The 26,415-nt window shown below is 37.9% G+C and overlaps 1 protein-coding gene across 3 annotated transcripts in view; it reads right to left on the bottom strand.

Annotated features, from left to right (window-relative positions):
• LOC129088273 (hairy/enhancer-of-split related with YRPW motif protein 1) overlaps positions 1-26,415 on the bottom strand; it is a 315,682-nt gene that overhangs the window by 164,557 nt on the left and 124,710 nt on the right. For all 3 annotated transcript variants that reach the window (XR_008530972.1, XM_054595527.1, XM_054595531.1), the window contains exon 2: positions 14,713-14,894. Coding sequence is in view for 2 of the 3 variants with exons in the window: in XM_054595527.1 (XP_054451502.1) it covers positions 14,713-14,894 (182 nt within the window). In the remaining variant the exon portion in view is untranslated. The remainder of the gene's footprint in view (positions 1-14,712; positions 14,895-26,415) is intronic.

Raw genomic sequence — 26,415 nt, 5'->3', positions numbered from 1 at the left:
GCAATAGCATCAAATCCACATAAACAGTTATAATATGCTCAATCAGTACTAATTAAGGATCCAGTGATACCTATTTAATAGTTGATTTGCATTTTGTGAAGGAACACAAGGTATATTCTATTTTAGGTTCAATTACAGTTCTAAATTCAAACTTTAAAAGTAACCTAATTGTAGTATATTTATGGAAAATTCTTTTCTTAAAAATTAAAAGAAATTAAAAGCAAAGTATCATATTTTCAAGTATAGGACTACATTGAGCCTGAATTATCCCTAATTTACCAAATAAAAGCAATAGGGATACATATGAATGGAGACATTAGAGTGACATATATGGGCAGGCAAAGTATTTTTCAATTATGATAATACCATGGTTTTTAAAATAAGGGCACTCCAAAACACTGCTGCTTACATAATTCTTTAGGTTCAATTAGCTGAGGAATTAAGACTCTTGGGTGAACGAAATTTTCCTGTTCACACTGAAGTAAAATTAGAATCAAGCCTCTTGCCCTCCACTCCCATGTTCTTCCTGATACTTTCCCTGCTCAACTTCCCCACACATTCCAAAAACTATTATATTTCCTCCCTACCAGTTTTATCCTTTAAAATTTTGTAAAGCACTTTTAGGGGGATGTAAGAAAGAACAGGGAAGTAGAAGGAGAACCAAGAAAATGAAGGTATTTGACAATTTCAGCAAAGGGAACAGCCAAGGAGCAGTGTTAACTACTACAGAGACTTGAGCAAAACTGCTGGGAAGGTGATAGGTCACTGGTGAATTTAAGAGGTGCTTTCAATTAGTACAATGGCAGAGCATGGCCAGGTGGGCTGAACTGAGGCACAAATGGAAATTTAGAAACAAGGGAAATTTGGAGGGAGGGGGGCTACAGGAATAGAACAATAGTTTGAAGGAAAAACATGTAAAATATTTCAAATTTTAACACATTCTTTAGAAAAGATGATCAGAGAAAATTTAAAGTAGAGAATAGGAAATCCAGGAAGCATTAGATTGAATTACATGAAATTTCAGATATTCAACTAATTTTTACTTAAAAAACCCAGCAATTTCATATGGATTAAACTAACGGATGAACTTGATTTCAATGAAGGAAGAGATAAGGTTACCTGCTAAGGAGGTGGAAGAGGCCTAGGAATAAAACAGGTATATCAATCAGAAGTCCAAAAATGAATAAAAGAGGACTTCCAGACAAGATAGAGACATAGGTAGTTACGCTTTGCTTCCTCACACAACCAAAGAAGGACAACAATAAATTTAAAAACAAAAAAACGACCAGAACTGCCAGAAAATTGATCTGTATTGAAGTCCAACAACCAAGGAGTTAAAGAAGAAATATTCATCCAAATTGGTAGGAGGAGACGACACAGGCAGCAGGGGTGAGTGCCGCAAGGTGGACTGAGTGGGTGAGGAAGTGGCTGGCAGACTAGGTGGTCACACATTCATGTGCAGATAAGCCAGGAGGAACAACTAGGGTGAGAGACAGTCTGCGCAACCCAGGGCTCCAGTGTGGGAAACTAAAGCCTCAAAACCCCTGGCTATAAAAACCAGTGGGCAGTTGCAGTGGCAGGAGACTCCCAGCCTAACAGGAGAGTTCACTGGGGAGACCCACAGGGTTCCTAGAATGTACACAAACCCACCCACCCAGAAATCAGCACCAAAAGGGCCCAATTTGCTTGTGGGTAGCAGGGGAAGTGACTGAAAGCTTGCTGAGAGCTGAGCAAGCAGCATTGTTCCCTCTCTGACCCCTCCCCCACTTACAGCACCACAACTCAGTGAAGCAGGTCTTGCCCTGGTGAATACCTAAGGCATCACCCCTTACAACATAACAGGTGCACAGAGACAAACAAATATGGCCCAAATGAAAAAACAGATTAAAATTCTAGAAAAAATACAACTACGGGATGAAGAGATAGTCAACCTATCAGATGCACAGTTCAAAACACCGGTAATCAGGATGCTCACAGAAATGCTTGAGTATAGATGCAAAATAGAGGTAAAAATAAAGGCTATGCAAAGTGAAATAAAGAAAAATATACAGGTAACCAGCAGTGGAAGGAAGCAAACTGGGACTCAAATCAACGATTTGGAACTGAAGGAAAAAATAAACATTCAACCAGAACAGAATGAAGAAACAAAATTCAAAAAGAGTAAAGAGAGGCTTAAGAACATCTGGGACAAGTTTAAACATTCCAACATCTGAACCATAGGGGTGCCAGAAGAAGAGGAAGAGCAAAAAATTGAAAACTTATTTGAAAAAATAATGAAGGAGAACTTCCCCAAAATGGTGATAAAAACAGACTTCCAGGAAGTCCAGGAAGCTCAGAGAGTCCCAGAGAAATTGGACCCAAGAAGGAACACACCAAGACACATAATTAAATTACCCAAGATTAAAGATAAAAAGAGAACCTTAAAAGCAGCAAGAGAAAAGGAGACAGTTACCTACAAAGGTGTTCCCATAAGACTATCAGCTGATCTCTCAAAAGAAATCTTGCAGGCAAGGAGGGACTGGCACGAAGTATTCAAAGTCATCAAAGGCAAGGTCCTACATCCAAGATTACTCTTTCCAGCAAAGCTATCATTTAGAATGGAAGGGCAGTTAAAGTGCTTCCCAGATAAGGTAAAGTTAAAGGAGTTCACCATCACCCAGCCCTTATTATATTAAATGTTAAAGGGACTTATCTAAGAAAAAGAAGATCAAAACTGTGAACAAAAAAATGACAACAAACTCACAACTATCAACAACTGAACCTAAAAAACAAAAACAAACTAAGCAAACAACTGGAACAGGAACAGAATCACTGAAATGGAGATCACATGGAGGGCTATCAGCAGGGAGAGGGTGTGGGGTGAATGGGGGAAGAGGTATAGGGAATAAGCAGCATAATTGGTAGGCACAAAATAGACAGAGGTGAAGATTAATATAGAAACTGGAGAAGCCAAAGAACTTACATGTATGACCCATGGACATGAACTCAGAGGGGCAAATGCTGATGGGAAGGGGTTGCAGGGTAGAGCAGTATAAAGGGGAGAAAAAAAATGGGACAACTGTAATAGCATAATCAATAAAATATACTAAAACAAACAAACAAAAAAGAAATCAATGGAAGAATCTTGAGAACTCCGGCTGAAAATGGATAATAAGAACATATATCAAATACACCTGACAAGGTTACACTACTCCAAAAGGATCCCATCTGCTATTGGATTAGCCAAAAAGTCTGTACTGTTTTCTCTATAAAATAAAAGACACATTTTTCATTTTCAGCAGTATCTTTATTGATTTGGATGTTTTAAGTATGTCAGCTATCTCTTGCATGATAGAACGCTGACTGTTCTCAGTTTGATGACTATCAACTTCAACTGCTCTACCTGAGTGTGGAGCATCATCTAGGGAGAAATCTCCAGCACCAAATTTCACAAACCACTTCTAACATGTTTGATCAGTCACAAGACCTTCTCCATATTTTGCACAAATATTCTTTTGTGTTTCAATTGTGTTTTTTACCCTTCTTGAAATAATACATTATAATATGCTGAAAATGTTGGGTATTTCCTTCCATTTTCAAATGGCTACACAAAAATTCACCAATTTTGATGTGTTTTTAAATGCATGCTATATGACAGCTGTCACAGTATGATCCAACAAAATTGTTTTGAATGAAGTTAAACACAAAGAAGTGCTACTAGAGCCATCTTATGGGAAAAAAACAAAGTTTTTAGTGAACCCAGTATTTTTACACTTGGCATTTCACTTTGAGAAATAAAGCTACTCAGCTCTAACAGGATGCCTGAAACTGAACACTGCAAGACTTCTTCAAATCAGTCACTCTTGCTTAATGTGGCCTAAATCCAAATCTGCACTAATGCTGTTGCCTTTGGTTTCTGGTTTTGTTTTGTTTTGTTGCTGATGAAGGCAGAAGATACAGAAACTTAGAGCTCAATATGAAGTTGTTAATTCCAAGTCTGTTATCCTACGGCCCAATGAACAGAAATGCTACCCAACTTCCCTATTGCCAGGACATCTATTTTTTAGCCACCTGGGCTGGAAACCTCAGTCATTTCTCTAAACAGTCTCTCCTAGCTGCCTCTTCTCACTCTATTCCAGCCCTTAACTTGCCACTCCTGGGTTACATGGCAGTCTCAGAACTGGCTTTGCTGTGCCCATGCCATATTACACATCTCCTGGCTAGGTTATCGTCCAAAAAGACCAATCCTCCATACTGCTCCTCTGTCTCTCCCCTATCATGGCTTTTTAAGCTGAAACTCAGAATTTTTCATAAGGATCCTTGTCTGCCTAGCTTAGCAAATATTCCATTACTCCCTGAAACTCAGCCAAGCCATGGGCACTCAACCACTGCGTGGTTTTAAAATATGTACACACATTTTGTACATACCTCCCTCTAAAAGGTGCAGACTAATCCCCCACCTCCCTTGAATGTGGACTGGGCTTAGTGACTTGCTCCTAATTAATAGAATATGGTAGAAGTGACAATGTGTGTGTAGGTCATAAAAGACATCACAACTGCCCCAAGCTCTCTGTCTCTTAGATGATTCATTCAGTCTGGAGGAAGCTAACTGCAATGTCGTGGACACTCAAGCGGCCCACAGAGAGGCCCACCGTGATGAGAACTGAGGCCTCCTGACCGGAGCCAGCATGTTGGGAGCCACTCTGGAAAAAAATCCTCAAACCTGGTCAAGTCTTCAGATGACTGCAGCCCTAGCTAATTTTTTTTTTTTAATCCTCACCTGAGGATAGGTTTATTGATTTTAGAGAGAGAAGAAGGGAGAGAGGGTAGTGGTGGGGCAGGGGAGTGGGAGAGAGAAAGAGAAACACTGATGTGAGAAACATTGATCAGCTGCCTCCTGTATGCACCCCAATGGGGCATGGAACCCACAACCTAGGCGTGTGCCCTGACAGGGATCAAACCTGCAGCCTTTTGGTGTATGGGACGATGCTCCAATAAGCTGAGGTACCTGGCCAGGTTCTAACTAACATCTTTATTGAAGCTCACAAGAAACCCCAAGGCAGAATGTCTGGCTAAGACATTCTTGGATTCCTGATCCATGGCATTTGTGTGAGATAATGTTTATTGTTTTAAGTCCCCTTTTTGGAGTAATATGTTTCACAGATGTAGATAACTAATGCAATCCTGATGAGCACTGTTTCAAATCTGTGCCACTGCTCATGCCATCCTGTCATTCTCCACCTCCAAACACCCCTTCCATGGCCTTCAGAATATACCTACAGTTCTATCTCTTTGAGGAGGCCCTTTTCACGTCAGTTTATAAAACCATTTCCACTTTCATTTCTCTAGCTTCTCCTTTGAAAACTTCTATGCCTGACCATATCATTCATTTAGGCATTTACTCATGTATTCCTGTGTTACCATGTTCCATGTATCTTTCCTCCCAAAGAAGGCATACAGTTCTTTCTGGATTGCATTCAGCAACACTGTAACTAAGATCCTCAATAAATATTTGCTGAGAAAATTAACAAATGACAGACACACACCCTGGAAGTGTACATGATTTGCATAAAGTCGTAGATAACAATATGGACTTAAGGCTACACTATGTCAGGTCTGCTAACTTACTGGCTGCTGTCCTTGGGCAAGTTTATTAATATCCCTGTAAGCCATTCTTTCTTTGGTGTTTTTAAATAAAGATTCTAACAGTATGCACCTTAGAGTAATAAAGACTTAAAAAAATACTTGCAAATTTCTTAGCCAAGTACCTAGCATAGAGTGTTCAACAAATAGTAACTATTATTGTTGTTCTTATTAATCAAAAACTACAAAATACTTGCTGATATTCTGGGTCCCTGAGAGTCTCTAGATGTTGACAAGTGGCAATTTAAATTAATATAAAATTTTACAAACTAAAAAAAGAGCTAATGCTTTTTATTAAGATAACTTTTAATTTTTAAAAATCTACTCTTAAGGCAATGGAACTACAGCCTGAACCAATTGTAGGAGTGCAGTCTTGACTCTTTCTCCTCTTTGTTTTTTTAAGATATTAACTTCAAAGCTTTTGTGGGAACACTTAATTGCTTGCATTCCCTAACAAACAGCCACCACAGTAGTTTCCAGATTCACTTTTATGCTTTACAATTATGGTAAGGCATATAAGGCAAACTTACTAGACATGTAAGTTTATACAATCTCTGCAATAATACAGCTGTCCATATGTGAACATGCTATAAAAGCAAATCAACTTTGCACATCAATCAAATAGAATCCAATAGAATGAATCAATTCAATAAAAAATTGTTATGCCATATATGCTGGGGGGGGGAACCTCTGATGCTATTAACTTTTTTAAAGGTATATACAGAGGTATAATTGATATATAACATTACACTTGTCTCAAGTGTACAATGTAATGATTCAATATTTGTACATATTGCAAAATGATCACAATAAGTCTAGTTACCATCTGTCACCACACAGTTACACAAGGAATTTTGTGATGAGAACTTTTTAGATCTATTCTCTAACCAACGTTCAAATATGCAATATAGTACCATTAACTATAGTCACCATGACTTAATTTATAACTGGAAATTTGAATCTTTTGATCCCTTTCACTCATTTGCCCCCGACTCCGGCAATCACCAATCTGTCCCCTGTATCTACTGAGCTTGGGTTTTTTGTTGTTGTTGTTGTTTGTTTGTTTGTCTTTTTAGTCTAATGCTATTCAAAGACTGAGTTATGTGTTTCATGAACTCAGAACATTTCTGATATGATCATTTATAATTTATACATATTTCTAGGGTTTCTTACTAAAAGGTTAAATATTACAGATGTTTTACCCTAAAACATGATCAGAGGTCTGCCCTGACTTATGCAGCTCAGTGGATTGGGCATTGTCCTGCAAACTGAAATGTGATGGCTTGATTCCCAATCAGGGCACCTGTCTGTGTTGCAGGCCAGGTCCCCAGTTGACGGTATGCGAGATGCAACCACTTGATATTTCTCTCATATATCAATGTTTCTCTCCCTCTTTCTCCCTCCATTCCCCTCTCTGGAAAATAAATATTAAAATCTTCAAATATATAATCAGACATCTGTTAAAAAAAAATCTAATAGAATGGTTTTCAATCACCAATCTCTTGAAAAACACACTTTCTAATTGTGTACCACATCTGCTGGAATAAAAAGAACCACTTCATTCAAATTCTTACTTTCTCTTTTCCCCCACCAATATACTTTAAAAACTTCAGTTTCTGAAACATTTCAATATCCATCCTCTCTTCATTTGACCCTATATATCATACAACCTGAAATAGAAACAAAGACTGGGAAATTAGCTTGTTTATTTCACCTTAGTGTCAAACAAAAGTACAAATAATATTCACTGCATGTGCTAGTTACCTTAGAACTGCCAATCACACTTGTTTTGAAATGCTTCGATTTTCAGAGCTGTCAATCCTGTGTTGTGATAGAAAAGCCAGTGTAGAAATGCTTTAAAAAATGTAATCTTCATGAATGCATTAATAAATGGACTTTACTTATAAAACTGAACTTCAGGATTTTACAGAAATGTATACAACTCATGAAAAATCAAAATTAAAATACAACTTAATGAAAAAATTTAGAGAATTTGGTTCTTGAGCCAAAAAGATAAGCATGGTTTAACCACAAGGATTTTATATTTCAGTAAAAAGAGGAATGTTCCTAACTGATAGTAATCAGAAATATTATGACCATGAGTGGGAATGAGAGAATCAAACTGATTTAAATCTGGGCATTTTAACATTTTTTTAATCCTCGCTCGAGGATATGTTTATTGATTTGAGAGAGAAAGAGTGGGGACAGGGAGAGAGAAACACAGATATGAGAAACATGGATCAGTTGCCTCCTGTATGTGCTCGGACCAGGGATCGAACCCACAACCTAGGTACGTGCCCTGATCAAATACTGAAACCACAACTTTTTGGTATATGGAATGATGCTCCAACCAACTGAGCAGCCTGGCAGGGCTTATTTTTGAAATGGGAAACAAATCAGTACCCCACCTGCCCAATACACCACAGCTTACTATTACCCTTAATCATTCATGCCTAAAATCAAACATCATTCCTTCTACCTCATGACATCAGTCACCAAGACCTATTCCTTCTGTCTCCTAAACTGCTAATGAAAGTCTACTTTCCTGACCCTCAGGTGTAATTCACATTCTCATCATTTCTTTCCAGAAGATTCCTTACTGGTCTCCCTAACTCCAGTTCCATTATTTTAATAAGTGCTCCACTGCCAGAACATGCTCACTGAAACACAAATCTGGTCCATGTTACTTGTTACAATTTTTCAATGGCTCTTTCCCACTTTCAGATTTTTAGAATGGCATATAAATCCCCTGAAACCTGGCTCCTGCACATCTCCCCATTCTTCCATTGCTTTTCCTAAACTTAAGCCAACAAAGTCACTTGAGTTCCCAGCAGGACTAGGCTCTCTCTCATTTACATATCCTGCAAGTGTGGCTCCTTCCCATTTCCTACAATTTCTATCTTCTACCCATCACCCATCCTTTACAACTCAAGTCCATGTTAGTTCCTCTGGGAAATATTCTGGCACAAGCTGACAGATTCATCAGTCCCCTCTCATCCAAATTCACTTTTCTATCCTCATGACTGAATCATCACCTCCCTGAGAGCAGGGATTGTCTTTAATTTGTACATCACTAGCATTAAACACAGTGGTGGCATGTAACAGCTTATTAAATATTTGCCGACTCCATTAAAAAAAGGTACCATTTACTTAAAAATAAAAATCAAATCAGCAGCTTAATTCTTGAGACTCATAAAATGTATCACAGATATATTCAAAGTCAACCAAACCAATCAATGCCATAAAGCAGTATTTTGGGCTAATAATGTTCTCAAGAAATTTACTGATTTACTTACAAATTCATTGTCAGAATTGGTACCACTCGATTAGTACTTGAGATCCAGTAACCCCATCTTATTTTCACTACTGCTCCTGCTGGAGGTGTTAAGGTCGCAACTACATTAACTGCTCATGTCCAAGACACTCAGCGCCTAACTGATTCAACAACCACTGTTCTGGTATGTGAAAAATCCTATCAATGGCATCAGTGAACAGGCAGTCAACACAGGCAAAATTCCAATGTGGTTACACGTCACTTATAAGGAAGTCAGTTATTCGGTGTCATCAAGTCTCCACAGAACCCAGTAAGAATTAAGCAGAGGACTGCTGGACCTGTCAAAATACATGCTAAAGTCCATGTTCTAAAGTCCATACACTTATCTAGGGAAAAGGCTGCAAGATTCTTATTCAAACACTAGCTGTTCTCATTTTAAGCACAATAAATCTGGTAACCAATTTCCCAGGCATCAGAATGTTAAAAGAAGAAAATAGGAGGGCTAACCTAAAAATGCAAACACAGGATCAACAGCAGAAAAAGATGACACCTAAAGGTGAAGCACAAAAACAAAGACAAAAAAAGTGCAAATACTTTAGCTCTAACAAGGTTCAAAGACAACAGATGACATATTTTACAAAAAGAATCAATCGAAGAATTAGAAGTATTACATCTATAAATTCAACTTGCTATTTGTAGAATAAACTGTTTTAAAATATAGCATTCCCAAATAATAGCAGAGATGCTGACTCTAAGCTACTAATCACTATCAGACATGAACCAGTTCTAGTAACCACTGGTATCACTATAATTATAACAAATCCACTTTGAAATAAAACCAGAAACTGCTCATCATTGGCTTATTGGTGGTAATGCTATCCAAACACACTATGGACACCATACCAAGGGCCATGATGTACCATAACCATGGACACCATAACCAAGAACATTGTAATAGGTGAACAACCATTCTTTAACAGACCTCCATAGAGCTTCACTACCACACACCTTCAGGGTCCCTGGTATAAAACTGATTCATATGTGAGACTATTTTATGTGTGAGGTTTTTATGACACATTAATAACTATATTGTAGGATTTAGAGAACAGCACTTCAGAGTGAAAAGAACCTTCATGGGCATTGGTTATACACAGCTCTAGGTCTGAGTTCCTGCCCTGGTAATGTCCAGTTGTGTGAATGGAACACTTTATTTATGCTCAGAGAAATAATTTTCTTCATTTGGTAAATGGGGATAATAGCATTTACTTTCTATGCTTCTTATGACAAATAAATCAGACAATAAACATAACGTGCCAGTGTAGGTTTTTAAAAACCTAGTTACTATGATTATCAGATGGGATATGGAAAGGGATCTTAATGCACACGAGGACAAATTTTGGGAAGTTGTATACTGTATTAATGACAAGAAAGACACAACTAAAGAAAAGGGCTGACAGGCTGACATGATGGGCAAAGTGCTTTATATTTTTAAGTCATAGTAGAAGCTCTCTGACTCATAGATCAATTCATGGAAAAGTAGGATAAAAGGAGAACTCATTTTAAAAGCATACACATATACTATAAAGACATTAACTTGGTAATTAATACAAATATTTTGATATAGGGCCCAGCCTTCTTGCTAAGTAGATGTCCACTCTCTGAGCTTGGCACTGATCTCCTTACACAAACAATACCTCAATGTAATGTCTGCAATGTCCAGGGTCAGTCACTTTAAAGTAAAACAGGAACAGAAGAACATTTGGAAAGCAATTTCGTCCAGATTTTTATGATCCTTTCCACCCTAGTCTTTATGGTTTACTTGCTAAAACAAATTCAATAACACTTTTGTTTAAAAACAAAATCTCTCCTTTATGGAATTTTTCGTAAGAACAAAAACCCTTTCTGTACTCATATTTTATTAGTTTATGCAATAATCAAATAAATTACTCAACAAGAATATAAACAGGTTTTGGAACAAACACAGCTAGTTTTTGCTAAAGATATACCTCAAATGGAAGAAGCAAAAGTGCCGAGGTCTAGTAGAGGACGACTACTTTCTAATTGTCCATGTAGTGCTGGTTCAGTTAGTGGGTTTTACAGAAGAGAACAAAATGTCAATGAATTTAGTAAGTCAGTTGATTCAATGATAGTTACCAGAAGTTAGTGCTATGGTGCTTCAGATTTTTTACAATCTTATTTCTGATTTCAAGTCTTAAGGTGATATTAAAAAGAAAATAGTTATAACTTTTGAGATTGGTGCTGTAAGAATTAGATTCCAGCACACATCTAAAATCTCTAAATTTACTTATAATATTTTTAAATGTATATTTTATTGATTATGCAATTACAGTTGACCCATTTTTTCTCCCCTTTATTCCCCTACTCCCTGTACCCCACCCCCCACCAACATTCCCTCTTGCTTAGTTCATGTCCATGGATCGTACATGTAACCTCTTTGGCTTCTCTGTTTCCTACACTATTCTTAACCTCCCCCTGCCTATTTTGTACCTACTATTTATGCTTTATTCCCTGTACCTTTTCCCTTATTTTCCCCCTTCCCCCTCCCCTCTGATTGCCATTTATGTGATTCTGTTCTTGTTCTACTTGTTTACCTAGCTTTTGTTTCTGTGTGTGTTTGTTTTTATGTTCAGTTGTTGACAGCTGTGAGTTTGTCATTTTATTGTTCATAGTTTTTGATCTTCTTTTTCTTATATAAATCCCTTTAACATTTCATATAACAAGGCCCTGGTGATGATGAACTCCTTTAACTTGACCTTATTTGGGAAGCACTGTATCGGCCCTTCCATTCTAAATGACAGCTTTGCTGGATAGAGTAACCTTGGATGTAGGTTCTTGCCTTTCATCACTTTGAATACTTCTTCCCAGTCCCTTCTTGCCTGCAAGGTTTCCTTTGAGAAATCAGCTAATAATCATACAGGAACTCCTTTGTAGGTAACTGTCTCCTTTTCTCTTGCTGCTTTTAAGTTTCTCTCCTTACCTTTAATCTTGGGTAATGTAATTATGATGTGTCTTGGTGTGTACTTCCTTGGGTCCAATTTCTTTGGGACTCTGAGCTTCCTGGACTTCCTGGAAGTCTGTTTTTATCACCATATTGGGGAAGTTCTCCTTCATTATTTTTTCAAATGAGTTTTCAATTTTTTGCTCTTCCTCTTCTCCTTCTGGCACCCCTATGGTTCAGATGTTGGAATGTTTAAACTTGTCCCAGATGTTCCTAAGCCTCTCTTTACTTTTTTTGAATTTTTGTTTCTTCATTCTGTCCTGGTTGAATGTTTATTTCTTCCTTCCACTCCAAATTGTTGATTTCAGTCCTCATTTCCTTCCCTTCACTGTTGGTTCCCTGTATGTTTTTCTTTATTTCACTTTGCATAGTCTTCACTTTTCCCGTCATTTTGCAACCATACCATTTCTGTGAGCATCCTGATTATCAGTGTTTTCAATTGTGCATCTGATAGGTTGGTTATCTCTTCATCACTTAGTTTTGGGTTTTTTTGGGGTTTTTTTTTTTTTTTGGAGCTTTGATCTGTTCTTTCATTTGGGCCATATTTCTTGGTCTTGGCAGCCCTGTCACATTGGAAGGGGCAGAGCCTTTGATATTCACCAGGGAAGGGAACCCAGGTTACTGCCTTGTGATGCTATATGTGAGGGAAGGGTCAGAGAGGGAACAATGCTGCTTGCTCAGCTCTCAGCCGGCTTTCAGTCATTTCCCCTGCTACCCACAAGCAAATTGGGCCCTTCGGTGCTGATTACTGGGTGGGTGGGTTTGTGTATGTTCTAGGACCCTGTCCATCTCTCCAAGGAACTTTCCTGTTAGGCTAGGAGTGTCTTCCATTGCTACAACCCCAACAGATTTTTACAGCCAGAGGTTTGAGGCGTTCTTTTCCTGTGCTGGAACCCTGGGCTCTGTGGTCTGTCTCGTCCCCCAGCTGTTCCTCCCAGTTTATCCACATGCAAATGTGAGACCACCTGGTCCACCAGTCATCACCTTGCCACATGTCCTTTCCGCCTTGGCTGCCTATCTCTGCCACTCCTACCGATCTGGATGAATGTTTCTTCTTTAACTCCTTGGTTTTCAGACTCCCATACATTTCAATTTTCTGGTGGTTCTGGTTGTCTTTGTTTTTAAATTTGTTGTTGTCCTTCCTTTGGTTGTGCAAGGAGGTAAAATATATCTCCCTACACCTCCATCTTGGCTGGAAGTCTCCCAAATTTACTTATAATATTTCTATTTTGCAATTCATTCTAATTAGATCACAATACCACTGACCATGCTTAAATGTTATGGTCTGAATATTAATACAGTGTATTTCTAGAACTAATTTTTCTTTTAAAAAATGTTTTTCAAACATTTTTACTTTTTTGTAGTAGAAATATTCACCACCACTCTCCCTATACACTTTAAACAATGAATGTAGAGTTGCTCTGAAGTTAGGGCCTAACTTCCTGTACACCCCCAGAGCAATCTCAAAAGCTTGTCTGCACAGCTCTAGGGCTTCTTGGGACTATAATCAAAAACTAATATTAAACAAAAAGAGGCATAGAACTTATTAACAGGGTATTACTTTACTAATTAGGATATTCAGTTAACCAAAATGATTTCTGATTCTTATCAGTTACTCTAACTTTGAATTGCCATTGAACTTAATGAAAGCCACAATAAAACAACTAACACATTTTGCTAAGTGGGGTATTTTATTAAACTTGAGTTATTTTTCATTGCATTTAATTAATCTTTAAGTTGTCCTAAAGTAGAATAAATTTGAGTATGCACAAGTCTAAATAAAGAGAAAAAATAGTTCCCAAAAGGGATTAAAAAAAAGATTAGGCTGATGAATAATAAACAAATTATGTAAATACCCACATCTTATTTAGAGTAACTTAAATAAATGTATCAAAGCAGGAATCTGCCATTACTGAGGCTTGGTGTCCTAGAGTCTGCTCAGTCAAAGGCCTGACATCATTGAAGGTAGAGAGCAAACAAGTATCCAGCCTAATAAACTGCTCTATCTGGTCAGTCATATTTTCTAGATATGAAAAGGGAAAAACAGGAGACTCAACTGGATCTCATGACCTCCCCATTTGGTGTTGTTATCCTTCCACCAATGATAAAGAAAACAGGTAAGGTTTGTAGTATTTCCTACCCACAAATTTTGTTTTGGATACAGGTAGAAAGGCAAAGTAACTGAAACAGAAATTAAGAGTACTGTGGAAAATATCTAATCAGCATAATTTCAATGTTAAGTGACAGGTAGTTGAAAGAATCTAAGCATTTCTACACGTAGCAATCAAGAAATTTAATAAATACTCTGTGAGGAGCATAACCCTTCTTTCCATGGTAAATTGAAAACTGGACAACAAGGAATTTGCTAAGTTGGAAAGTTTTTTCTCAGAAAAAACCTGTGTGCCACCATAGCCATCAGTGTAGGTGTACATATAGGTAGGAAGGAAAGAAGTAACTGACCTTTCAGGTTCAATCCTGGCTGAAGTGAACTACTCCCTTCAGCATACTTTAGAAACAACTACTAGATTGTAGAACCAGAGAGCAATAGGGTGTAAGTAAGCCTTGACTATTGTTTATCATTTGGGAGAAACAGGATGAACATTCAACTCTTCCCCAAAACTATTCTCACTGCTTTGAGAAAACATGAATCTGGCCTAACCTGACTAACTAGCATTATAAAGAGATATGAGCTTATTTTCTATCTTCTCAAAAACCACCAATTAAAGTTCAATAATACTTTTGAGGTATCTTAATTTTTGTGAACAATCTTAAAGCACTTGGAAATGATTGTACTTACTCTCCATCCACTTCTGGTTTTTTACACACACAATGAAACTTGCCGCCAAAATCTATATAAAGATCCTTCTCCACAATATGAATGACTTGTCCAATGACTACTTTATCTTTGGCAGGTCCCATCTGAGTGAGAGGAGAATGTCTCAGCATAGATGCAAAGGATTCCACATTTTTCGAAGAGCCCTAAATATGAAAAGAGACATTTATATGCATTAATTCAATATGAAGGTATAATATAGTGTTACAGGAAAAAATTTAAAAAGTCACTTTGTTGTATATTTACAATTTTGTAGCAATAATAAAAAACAATTACACAGAATTTGTTAAAAAGTGCCAGGTATGTTCTTCAACGTCCTTTTTCTCCCTTTCCTTAGTGAAGAGGAACCAGAGAGAAGCAGGCATTTGCACTTAGTAAGGGACAGCATGAACGAGATGGCCCAGAATGGAATCTGGAATGTGAGATGGGTCAGGAGTGGACTTTGACAAAGCCTCCCCATGTAGGGAAGGAGGGGAAGTCTGAGCACATGAGGAAGGCACCTGAGAACGCAATGGATTTTATTCCTAGTACCAACTATCTGCAAAAAAAGCACCCCCAAATTCAGGTTTAGTAGAAAGTAACTATTCTTTTAATACAACTTTAACACATTAAGATAAAAATGTTCTTCAATGAGCGGACTGAACATGAATTCGTTATGCAATATTTTAAATGGCTTGACCTTGTTATAATTTTCTTCTAAGGAAAAATAGCTTGTTTAATTGCTTTGTGCTTATTTCTGGAAGTCATTTTACATATTGAATTTACTTAAGGTATGACTAAAAGAATAATGCAGGCTGATTACTTTTTAAAAAACTTACCTTTTTCCATGAGTACGTATTTGTGCCTTTGATTCATCTTTAATTCATGTAGGGTGTGATATGTGTGTACCTTAGCTCAAACTAAGGAAAGTCCTGAGTTTTATATGAGAGAGTTAATTGCAGAATATTAACAATTTGATCTGACTACACACATCCTGTATTTGGGATGAGTTCTACATGTGTTTTTCAAGAGAGAATTATTAAGAGTTTGATAGCATACTTCACTTTAAAAACTCAAAATTATATTTCTGACTAAATGTTAATGCATGCAGTACTCCCAAGATGACAAACTCAAATACAGACTAGGTAGGGCTTGGTAAGCAGAAGAGCATATGCCAGTCTAAGGTAGAGCCACTACTCATTTCTAGCTGCAACTAGTCTAGTCATGGCACATCTTTTGATTTTTCTGAGAAAAGCCAGAAATCCATATATTAATGTAAAATTTCAAATTTTTAAGTGTTTACATACTGAAAAGAAGTTTTTCATTTTATAAATCTGGCAAAACACATTTTGGCCCATGGACCAAAAAGTTTACGACCTTTGCTTCAAAAACAAAGAAAGTCAAAATGTGTTCGGCTGATGCCAAGTTACTTAGAGGCAGGAGGGGGTGAAGTGATGGATTTGTTTTGGTGGGTTGCAACACACTGGGAAGGGATCCTCAGTACATGAGGGTCAATCCAAACCAAAGACAAGTCAATAGACCTAAATGCCAAGTAGAGCTAAGGGTAGTCAGGAATATTATACTTTGAGCCATAACACTAGTTTTATAACTCCATGTGGTATAATATTAATAGCCTTAATCAAGGATCTTGAAAAAATAGTTCTTTATTGAAGAGAGTCAGGAATGAAACACACTCCACAGGCTCAACACAGACATAGCTATGAATTGTCCTCTACAGGTCATGCAAAGGAAGTCACCAGGGACAAGAGCAGCTACTATGATCCTCTGCTGGGAGCACTAAGTCATCCACAGCAGCTGCCACCAGAGTAGGTAAGAGCATTGCTCAGGAGAAGAGCAGAGAGCTTATCAGCTTGAAGGTCTCATCCTGCTCACAATCAGACAAGATTTTTCCCACTTTGCCCTTCAACCTGCTTTCACATTACCCTTCCCCTGTGGCTAACAGCTCTTTTCCCACTCCCCTCTCTCCATGGCTTTTCTTTGCAAGACTTTCAATTGAAGCCAAGGTCTGAATAAAACAGCTTTAGATAACAGGAAGATCCAGTAGTAAATCCCATAGTTAAACATTTATTGAAATTAATTTGGCTATCACTAGGGCTTGTCCTAAAATAACATAATCTCCGTTATAATGGTGAAGAGATGTTTGGACTAAGATTAGTATGGCAGGCAATACATGGTATTTCCCCTCAAGTTTCAGAAAATAATTGAGTGTTCTCAAATAATATTTAAAAAGGTATCTTGAGATTTTTAGTAAATCTGTTGTGAATATATATTACATTATGAACTTTACAAAATTATGAATAATTTATTGAGGTATAACTAACATATATTATTATATTAGTTTCAGGTGCACAACATAATGACTCAAACGTTGTACATACTGCAAAATGATTACCACAATAAGTCTAGTTAACATCCATCACCATTCATAGTTATTAATTTTTTTCTAGTGAGAACTTTTAAGATCTATTCTCTAAGTGACTCTCAAATATGCAATACAGTTTTAACTATAAATCAACATGCTATAAATTACATCCCAAGATTTACTTAACTGACAGTTTATACCTTTTGATCCTTTCACCCATTTGCCCGCCTTCCCTCATCTCCCACCTCTGTCAAACACCAATCTGCTCTCCGTTATCTATGAGCTTGGGGTTTTTTTTGGTGGTTGTTTAATTTGGGGGTTTAGTTAGTTTGTTTGTTTAGATTTCACACACAAGTGTGATCATATGTTACTTGATTTTCTCTGTCTTATTTAACTTAGCACAATGCCCTCTAGTTCTATCCATCTTATTGCAAATTGAAAGATTTCCTTCTTTTAAATGGTCAAATAATTTATGGACACTTGGCTACTGTAAATAATGCTGCAATGAACATGGGGGTGCATATACCATTACAAGTTAGTGTTTCCATTTTCTTTGGACAAATATGCATAAGTAAAATTGCTGGGTCATATGGTAGATTTTTAATTTTTTGAGGAACCTCCATACTCTTTTCCATAATGGCTGTAACCATTTGCAATCACACCAACAGTGCACAAGGGTTCCCTCTTCTCCACAGCCTCACTAACACTTGTTTTTTATTGTCTTTTGGATAATAGTCATTCTAACAGGTGTGAGGTGTTATCTTATTGTAATTTTGATATACATTTCCCTGACAATTAGTGATGTTTAACGTCTTTGTATATTAGCCATCCAGACCTCTGTCCATTTTTATATCAAGTTGTCTTTTTCTCTTTTTGGCTGTTGAGTTGTACAAGCTCTTCGTATATTTTAGACATTGACCCTTTATCAGGTATATGATTTGCATTTATTTTCTACCATTCAATAGGCTGTCTTTTTATTATGCTGATGGTTTTCTTTGCCAGAAGCAGCTTTCAAATTTGATGTAGTCCTGCTTGTTTATTTTTGCTTTAGTTTTTGGTGTGAGATTGAAAAAAATCACCGCTGAGATGGATGTCAAGGAGCTTACCACCTACTTTCTTCTAGGATTTTTATCGTGTTAGGTCTTAGGTTCAACTCTTTAATCCATTTTGAGGATAATTTTTGTTTATGGTGAAAGATAGTCCAGTTTCTCTCTTTTGCATGTAGGTGTCCAGTTTTCCAAACACCATTTATTAAAAAGACTCTCCTTTCCCCATTATATATTCTTGCCTCCTTTGTTATAAATTAATTGACAATGTATTGTGAGTTTATTTCTGAGCTCTTTATTCTGGAGACCCCTGGATTAACACTTGAATTTGTTTTTCAATTGTACGCTCACTGTACTTTTTGGAAACTACATCAAATAATCAGACAAAGACCTCCTTCAAAAAATTACGGTGTAGAACCATCCCTGAATACCTCATTTACTTGTCAAATGACTTCTAAAAATAATAAATGTAGCACAGCAACTCCCTCAATCCATGTCGACAAACAACATTGTTAGCTCCTCTCCTCCCGATGTGGACACAGACTGTAGGCACATTGTCACATGTAGGGTATAGTATGGAGCTAAATGTCTAACACTGGTTATGAAAAATATTGCTATAGAGCTCATTTATAAACCTATGATAGCTAAAGTAGGTGCCTTAGAGTTGACTGCTTTCTTTAAGAACTGATCATAGGACTTCTAGACAAGATGGAGATACAGGCAAACACGGTTCGCCTCCTCACACAAACACATCAAAATTACAACTAAACTGTAGAACAACCATCACTCAGAACTGTCAGAAACTGAGTTAAATGGAAGTCTGACAACTACAGAACTAAAGAAACCATATCCATCTGGCAGGAAACGTGGAGATGCAGAGATGCGGAATGGGCTGGTCCCACACCCACATGTGGTAGGTAAAAATTCAGAAGAAATATCTCAGGAACAAGAAGACCAAACCCTACACCACGCCCCCCACCCCAGGGTTCCAGTGCCAAGAAGATAAGCCCCCATAACTTCTGGCTGTAGAAACCAGCATGGTTGGAGTCAATGAAAATAATTACTGGAATCCCAAGCTGTTCCCCTTAAAGGGGCCTCACAAAAACTTAACTCAGGCTCACTCCCTCTGGGCTCCAGCACCAGGGTGGCTGCTTGAGAGGTACCAGTGGCATATGGGGAGGGACTGAAATGTCTGGTTTCAGGGCCAGAGCTGGGAGACAGCTTTCTCCCAGACAGAAAGGTGGGCAGAAGCTGTTTTTCTGTTTCTGAGCCTCCCCACAGAGAGTCACAGAGCTGGCAGGCTGGTGCCATATCTGCGACTCCATCAACCTGGCTAACACTGTTTGCTCTGCCCCAGGAATCCCTAAGGCTGCAGCCCACCCAGCTTATGGGCCACCCAAGTTGTCAACATTGGCTTTTCCATATGAATGGCTGGTCTCAGCTCAGGCTTCTTATCTCCTTAAATTTCTCAAACAAGCAACAGCTGGCCTCAGTGAGCCCACAGCTCCTGTAACTCTTGCTAAATGGCCCCAGGCCTGGCACTATTAGCAGACTAGTAGCTTGGATCACAGTTTGGCTTTGCCTGGTCACCTCCAAGCCCCACACAAGCAGCAGCCATCTGCAGATTGCTAGGTAGCTCAGGGTGGGTGGCCCCCGGGCAGAGCACAGGTGGTGGCTGATGTTGGCCTGAATCACCCAGGAAATCCCAGAGCTTGCACACCTAATAGACAGCTACAGACCACATTGAAAGACCACCACCCTGCTCCTGCACAGCAGATCCTCCAAAGAGGGTGGAAGTTGGTGGTCAGTGGTCACAGCCAGTCCTTGCAACTGACAGGCCTGGGTAAATCCTTCCCTTGACCTGTCAACAGCAATCAAGGCTCAACTACAAGAGTAGAGCGTATGAAGCCCACACAGAGGGTGCACCCTGAGCACCCTGCTCAGGTGAAAGGAGAGGAAGTGCCATAGGACCCTACAGGACACCTACTACATTAGACGATGCTACCAAGACAGGGAGTCATAGCAGCTCTACCTAATACATAGAAACAAACGTAGGAAGGCTGCCAAAAGGTAGAGACAAAGAAACATGGTACAAATGGAAGAACACATCAAAACCCCCGAAAAAGAACTAAAGAAAATGGAGATGGGCAATCTATCTAATGAAGAATTCAAAAACACTGGTTTTAAGGATGCTAAAGGAACTTAATGAGGACCTCAACAGAATACAAAAGATCTAGGCAGAAATAAAGGATACACTAATGGAAATATAGAACAATTTACAGGGAATCAACAGCAAAATGAATGAAGCCAAGAATCAAATGAATGTTTTGGAACATAAGAAAACAAAAAACCAACCAATCAGAACAACAAGAAGAAAAAAGAATCCAAAAAACTGAGGATAATTTAAGGAGCCTCTGGGACAACATCAAGTGTACCAACATTCAAATCATAGGGGTACTAGAAGGCAAAGAAAAAGAGCAAGAAATTGGAGATCATTAGAAAAAAAATGAAAGAAAACTTTTCTAATTTGGTGAAAGAAATACACATGTAAGTCCAAGAAGCACAGAGTCCCATTCAAGATGGATGCAAACAGGTCCACACCAAGATATATCATAATTAAAATGTCAAAGGTTAAATATAAAGAGAGAATCTTAAAAGCAGAATGAGAAAAGCAGTTATTTACCTACAAGGGAGTCCCCATAAAACTGTCAGCTGATTTCTCAAAAGAAACTTTGCAGGCTAGAAGGGATTGCCAAGAAATACTCAAAGTGGTAAAAAGAAGGGACCTATAGCCAAGATTGCTCTACCTAGCAAAGCTATCATTTAGACTCAAAGCGCAGATAAAGAGCTTTCAAGACAAGAAAAAAAGTAAGGAGTTAATCATGACCAAACCACTATTATATGAAATGTTAAAGGGACTTACTTAAGAAAAAAAAGATCAAAACTATGAACAATAAAATGGCACTAAACATATACCTGTCAACAATGGAATAAAAAAAAAAAACTAAGCAAACAAGAAGAACAAAGAATCAGGGATATAGACAGCATTTTGATGGATTGCCAGATGGGAGGGAGGTTTGGAGGAATGAGTGAAGAGGTAAGGGGATTAAGAAGTACAAATTGGTAGTCAGAGAATAGCCATGGGGATGTATAAGTACAGTACAGGAGATGGATAACTTATACGCATGACCTAGGGACATGGACAAAGGTGTGGGGATTGTGTGAGGGAGCAGAGGGTGCTGGGGGTGGGGATAAAGGGAGAAAAATTGAGACAACTATAACAGCATAATCAATAAAATATAATTAAAAGAAAATGGCCTCCAGGGAAGATGAGGAAAGTCCTTGTGTCCTGGGCCACCCTTGGTCTCATCTGGCCTCAGCAGCAGAGAACACCCTCTGTGGGGAACCCTTTAGAGAGGAACATTTCTGTCACACTGTGGTCTCGCTCTCTGTAGAGAACGTTTGATGGTTGTCATCTCAGCATGTATCTTTAACTTTCTGTATAGTTTTCAATAAGAATATAAAAAGCAATGTACACTAAAAACAGTCTAGTTTCCTAAATTCATTTTCTGGTCCTACAAAATCTTATATATACTGAAAAAAATGTCGTATTTGCCAATATAACTACTTCTGGACACTCACAGAAAATGCTGAGTAAATGCTATTAAAGCACAGTAAAAGTTAACTTACATAAGATAACAAGATGCACTAGAATTACACAAGAAATAACATAATCCTTAAGTAAAGAGAATTGTGATCTTTGACAGAAATTATTTTTAAATTTGTTCTCTCCCCAGTTATCTGGTACGAACTGTTGCTTGCTGTTTATAATGTTAGCCAAAGTTGGCAGGAACTCCAAAAACTAGAATTGATATGAATTAGACTATTCTATCTTCTTCTCTAAATTGAAATAAGCTGCATGTGAAGTATGTAATAAATGTGACATTCCTGTAAAATACAAGAAAACTCAGAACAAGTAAACAGAAATATTTGTGTCATTTTAAAGGAGACTATTTACACCAAATGAATGATTCCCAAATTAATTTCTATTGAGTCTACCTCGGGGTTACTAAAGATCACTGGATAGCATCAATTAAAGAGAGATTTGAAAAAATCACAGACAAAAAGAAAGAACCAATCACAGAGCTCAGATTTTCTAAGTATTTCTGTCATTCTGCTGTACTGTTTTTTTTTAAATCCTCACCTGAGGATATTTTTATTGATCTAGAAAGAGGGCAATGAGAGAGAGAGGGAGGGAGGGAGAGAGAGAGGGAGGGGGAATTGGAGGGAGAAAGAGATCAATTGATTGCTTCCTTTACACACCCCAACTGGGGATAGAACCCAAAATCTAGGTATGTGCCCTGACAGGGGACTGAACCCACAGCCTTTTGGTGCATGGGACAACACTCCAACCAACTGATCCACCTAGCCAGAGCCTGCTGCACTTATTTTTCCCCTTTGAAGACTGAAAGTTGAACAGGATTCTCCTGGTTGAACAGGGGAAGGTAAAGGGATAACAGATATAGGGAACAGTACCACTTTTAAGTCTTTCATTCACACAGTATGTGTTGAATATTGAGTGCCTGTCATGCACCAAGCTCTGGTCTAGCCTTGACATAAAAATCTGTGAAATGGTACAGGAATACAGAGTTAAACCAACATGACAACAGAGATTAGAGTCCAAAAAGTTGTTGAAAACAATTGCTATGCTCACTTAGGTTGTAAAGAGCGTTACACTGCAGGCTAAGAGGATTAGAGGTTATTCTACAAGCAGTGGGGAATCAAAAGAGGTTTTGCTTTAATGGGGTGACTACCTGTTTCTTGTCTTAAAAAGAAGACTTTAGAAACAGTTTGCAAGATGGACCAGAGAGGGAAAAAATAAAAGGAGTGTAAATTGTTGAGAAGTTTCTCCAATTAGGTAGGAAGGAAATGATAAAGGGCCTACACTGATGTTGTAGCCATACAAATACAGAAAGGATACCGATCTACTTACCACACAGTACAGTAAGGTTTTGATCTCCAATTGGCTGTAGAAAGTAAGGGAGACAGGGAGCCATGGACGAGGCACAACAGCAGTGCTAAAGTAGGATGGCAAGTTAGTTTTGCACATACTGGGTTGTGAAACCCATAAATTTCAGGGAACACTGGCTATCTGGCAGGTAGTTAGAAATAACAGTGCACATATTAATATACATACTTTCATAAATTTACACATGTTTACAGTGATATCATATAAAGATATAATCCCTCAAAAGAAAAACATCAAATGCTAACTGTGATCATTTCTGTATACAACTATATTTTCTTTATATTATTTACTATAGAAAATCTAGAACACAAAGAATATTACAGTTAAAATTTTGATATATATTTAGCATACATATTATCACTATCATGCATATGAGGGCATTTAACATATAGCTTGGGATTAGAGACTATTTGTTCTGAAGGAAATGAGATATCAACTAGCCCAACTACCTCATTTTAACACATGGGTACCATACCTAATATTCAAAGTTACATGATATACTCAACAGTGACTCTTAAATACAAATTGCCTCAGAAGATTGAAAAATAGAAACATTATATAAAAACTTAAAAAGTAGAAAACAGTACAGCAGAAAAACAGAAATACTTAGGGAACCTAAATTCTGTGACCAACTCAGCCATTAAATAGCTAAAAAAGTCCTTAATAAGTCATTTAACCTCTCTTAGGCTCTGTCTTTCCATCTGTAAATAAAATTGGATACCTATAATTTTAGTTGTAGGAATTCTTAAATATTCTAAAATATAAAAATGATTTTACAAAGTAACCAACATTAAAAATGGAAGACAAATCCTACCCAGCTTGCTCTCACAAACAGTAACAACAAAAAAATGAAATGGTGGTGTATTTTACTTCACGTTAGTTAGCAAGAAAAAAAATTCTATGTGCATCTTCTTGAGTAAGTACTTTTAAAATGACTCTCTTCTATTAACTGTGCAGCAACATCTCTTGTTTCCTCAACCCTATCCCATAAATATGATGCTCATAACAATGTTCTTTTATTAAAGTAAATGGATTAGTTGCTCAAGATGGCAGAGTGAGTACTTATATTTACCTCTCTCTCTTAAAGTCCTATTAAATTATGGTAAAGAATGAATGAAAAAATTAGAAGACCTCAATATTAAAGAGAACAGAATGGAGACAAAAAGCATACAAGACATTTTGCAATGTTCTAGTGGACAGAGCACTTGGAAGAGTTGCAATTAATAAAGCAGAAGGAGGAAAGCTGCAGCTAAAATACATGTGGAAGGATGACACTAAGAAAAGATGTCGGTCTATTCAGAAGAAAGGTGGGGGACTCAGTCCTGTGGGAATTACAGAGCTAGAATGAGAAGTGAGGCTGAAGACAAGGTGAATAATTAAAAGAATATAAGCAGGGCAGACACTTTTCTGTTAAGCACAAAATACCTGGCAGTAGGGCATTTAGTAATAAGGCACTTAGTACCCTGGCAAATTAATAACACTCAATGCTTTTTCCTCTGCTCTAAAAAATAACTGAATAAATTGTCTAAAGAAGAATTAAGTTTGGGATGGCTGATTATGGAGCAATAGATCACTTATCCAAACAGTACCGAAAAGAATCAAAAGATAGCTATTCAACTAAGTATGAACAGTTAGTAAGGACTAGAGGGCTCTGTAGGGTGACCACAGGGATCCAATGCTGGCTCTGAGGCTGCGGCAGTGCCCTCCAACTCTGTGCTACTGTATTCACTTGTTTATAAAATGGATGAATAATTATACATATTTATGGAATTGCTGTGAGGAGTTAATAAGTACATAGCTCGCAGACAGTACCTAAAAAGTGTAGCTTTAAAAAGTTAATCAAGTTCTTATAGACCCACTCACCACCAAGTTTTACCAACAAACCTGGTAGTTGAAAATGACAATGTCTGGAGACACATTTAATTGTGACAACTGTGGCTGCTACTGGAACCTACTGGATAGATAGCAGCCAGGGATACTGTTAAACATCCTACAAGGCACAGAACAGCACTCACAACAGAAAATTATCTAGTCTAAAATGTCGCTTATGGAAAGGTTGAAAAATCCTGGACTAACTGGACCCCACAGCACCCAACAGATCAGGTGCCAGAACAATGTGAGTGCATTAAGGAGGGCCAGACAAAAGAGTAAGGGGTGAGATTCTAGGATGTCAGAATGGCTATCAAGTGGTCCAGACTCAGTATGAAGGGATGGAGATCCAGAAAAAGGTTGACAGGCTGGTAGATAAAGGCGTAATTAGGGAACTGGAGAACAAGACAAGGGTGAACTGTGGTCCAAGAAAGGGCTCAGGAGTTTGAGAACCTGAAGATAAGATCATTCCAAGTGATGATGATATAGAAATTATGGCATTGGGTTGGCCAAAAAGTCTGCATGGTTTTTTCCGTAGTAAAAAACACATTTTTCATTTTCACTAATAACGTCACTGATTTGGATATTTTGAGTATGTCAGCTATCTCCCATGTGGTATAATGTTGACTGTTTTCAATTAATGTCTCAGTTTGATTACTATCAACTTCAACTGGTCTACCCGACTGTGGAGCATTGTCCAGCAAGAAATCTCCATCACGAAACTTCACAAACCACTTTTGACACATTCAGTCAGTCACAGTACCTTCTCCCTCCACGACACAACTTTTTTTTTTCCTATTCTCCAGTTGCACTTTTACCTTTCTTGAAATAATAAAGCATAACATTTTGAAAATATTGGGTACTTTAGTCCATCTTCAATATTAAAATGGCTACAAAAACTCACTGATTTTGGTGTTTTTTTAAATGCATGCCGATATGACAGCTGTAACTATACAATTTAACAAAATTGTTCCCAATGAAGTCAAAGACAACTAAGCACTACCAGAGGCACCTTAAGGAAAAACCAAATGAACTTTTTGGCAAACCCACTATATCTGCAAGTGAAGGAAACTAGAAATGAAGGGGTTAGAATATGATGTGGAAAAGCTGGGCTGGTCAAGTCCTCATTGTCATGCTGAAGTCAAAGAAGGGGCAGGTATGAAGAGGAAAAGCTAAAAGCTGTGCCCTTATCTATGGAGTGAGGGGTATTAAGGCAAGAAAGGCCAAGTGGAAGACACTAGAACTCCCCTGCCCATGAAACAAGTAAATCGAAGGCAACACTGCATTCCTGGAGGCACTGCAGCAATTAGTGCCACCGTCAAGGATGTGAAAATGCGGCATGGGGATGCCCACCACATCCC

The sequence above is a fragment of the Pteronotus mesoamericanus genome, unplaced genomic scaffold (genome assembly GCF_021234165.1).
Source record: "Pteronotus mesoamericanus isolate MK-2021 breed Mesoamerican mustached bat unplaced genomic scaffold, CSHL_Meso_final scaffold_54, whole genome shotgun sequence".
NCBI classification, from domain to species: domain Eukaryota; kingdom Metazoa; phylum Chordata; class Mammalia; order Chiroptera; family Mormoopidae; genus Pteronotus; species Pteronotus mesoamericanus.
The sequence above is the reverse complement of the archived record's forward strand: the minus strand, read 5'-3'. Positions and strand labels throughout refer to the sequence as shown.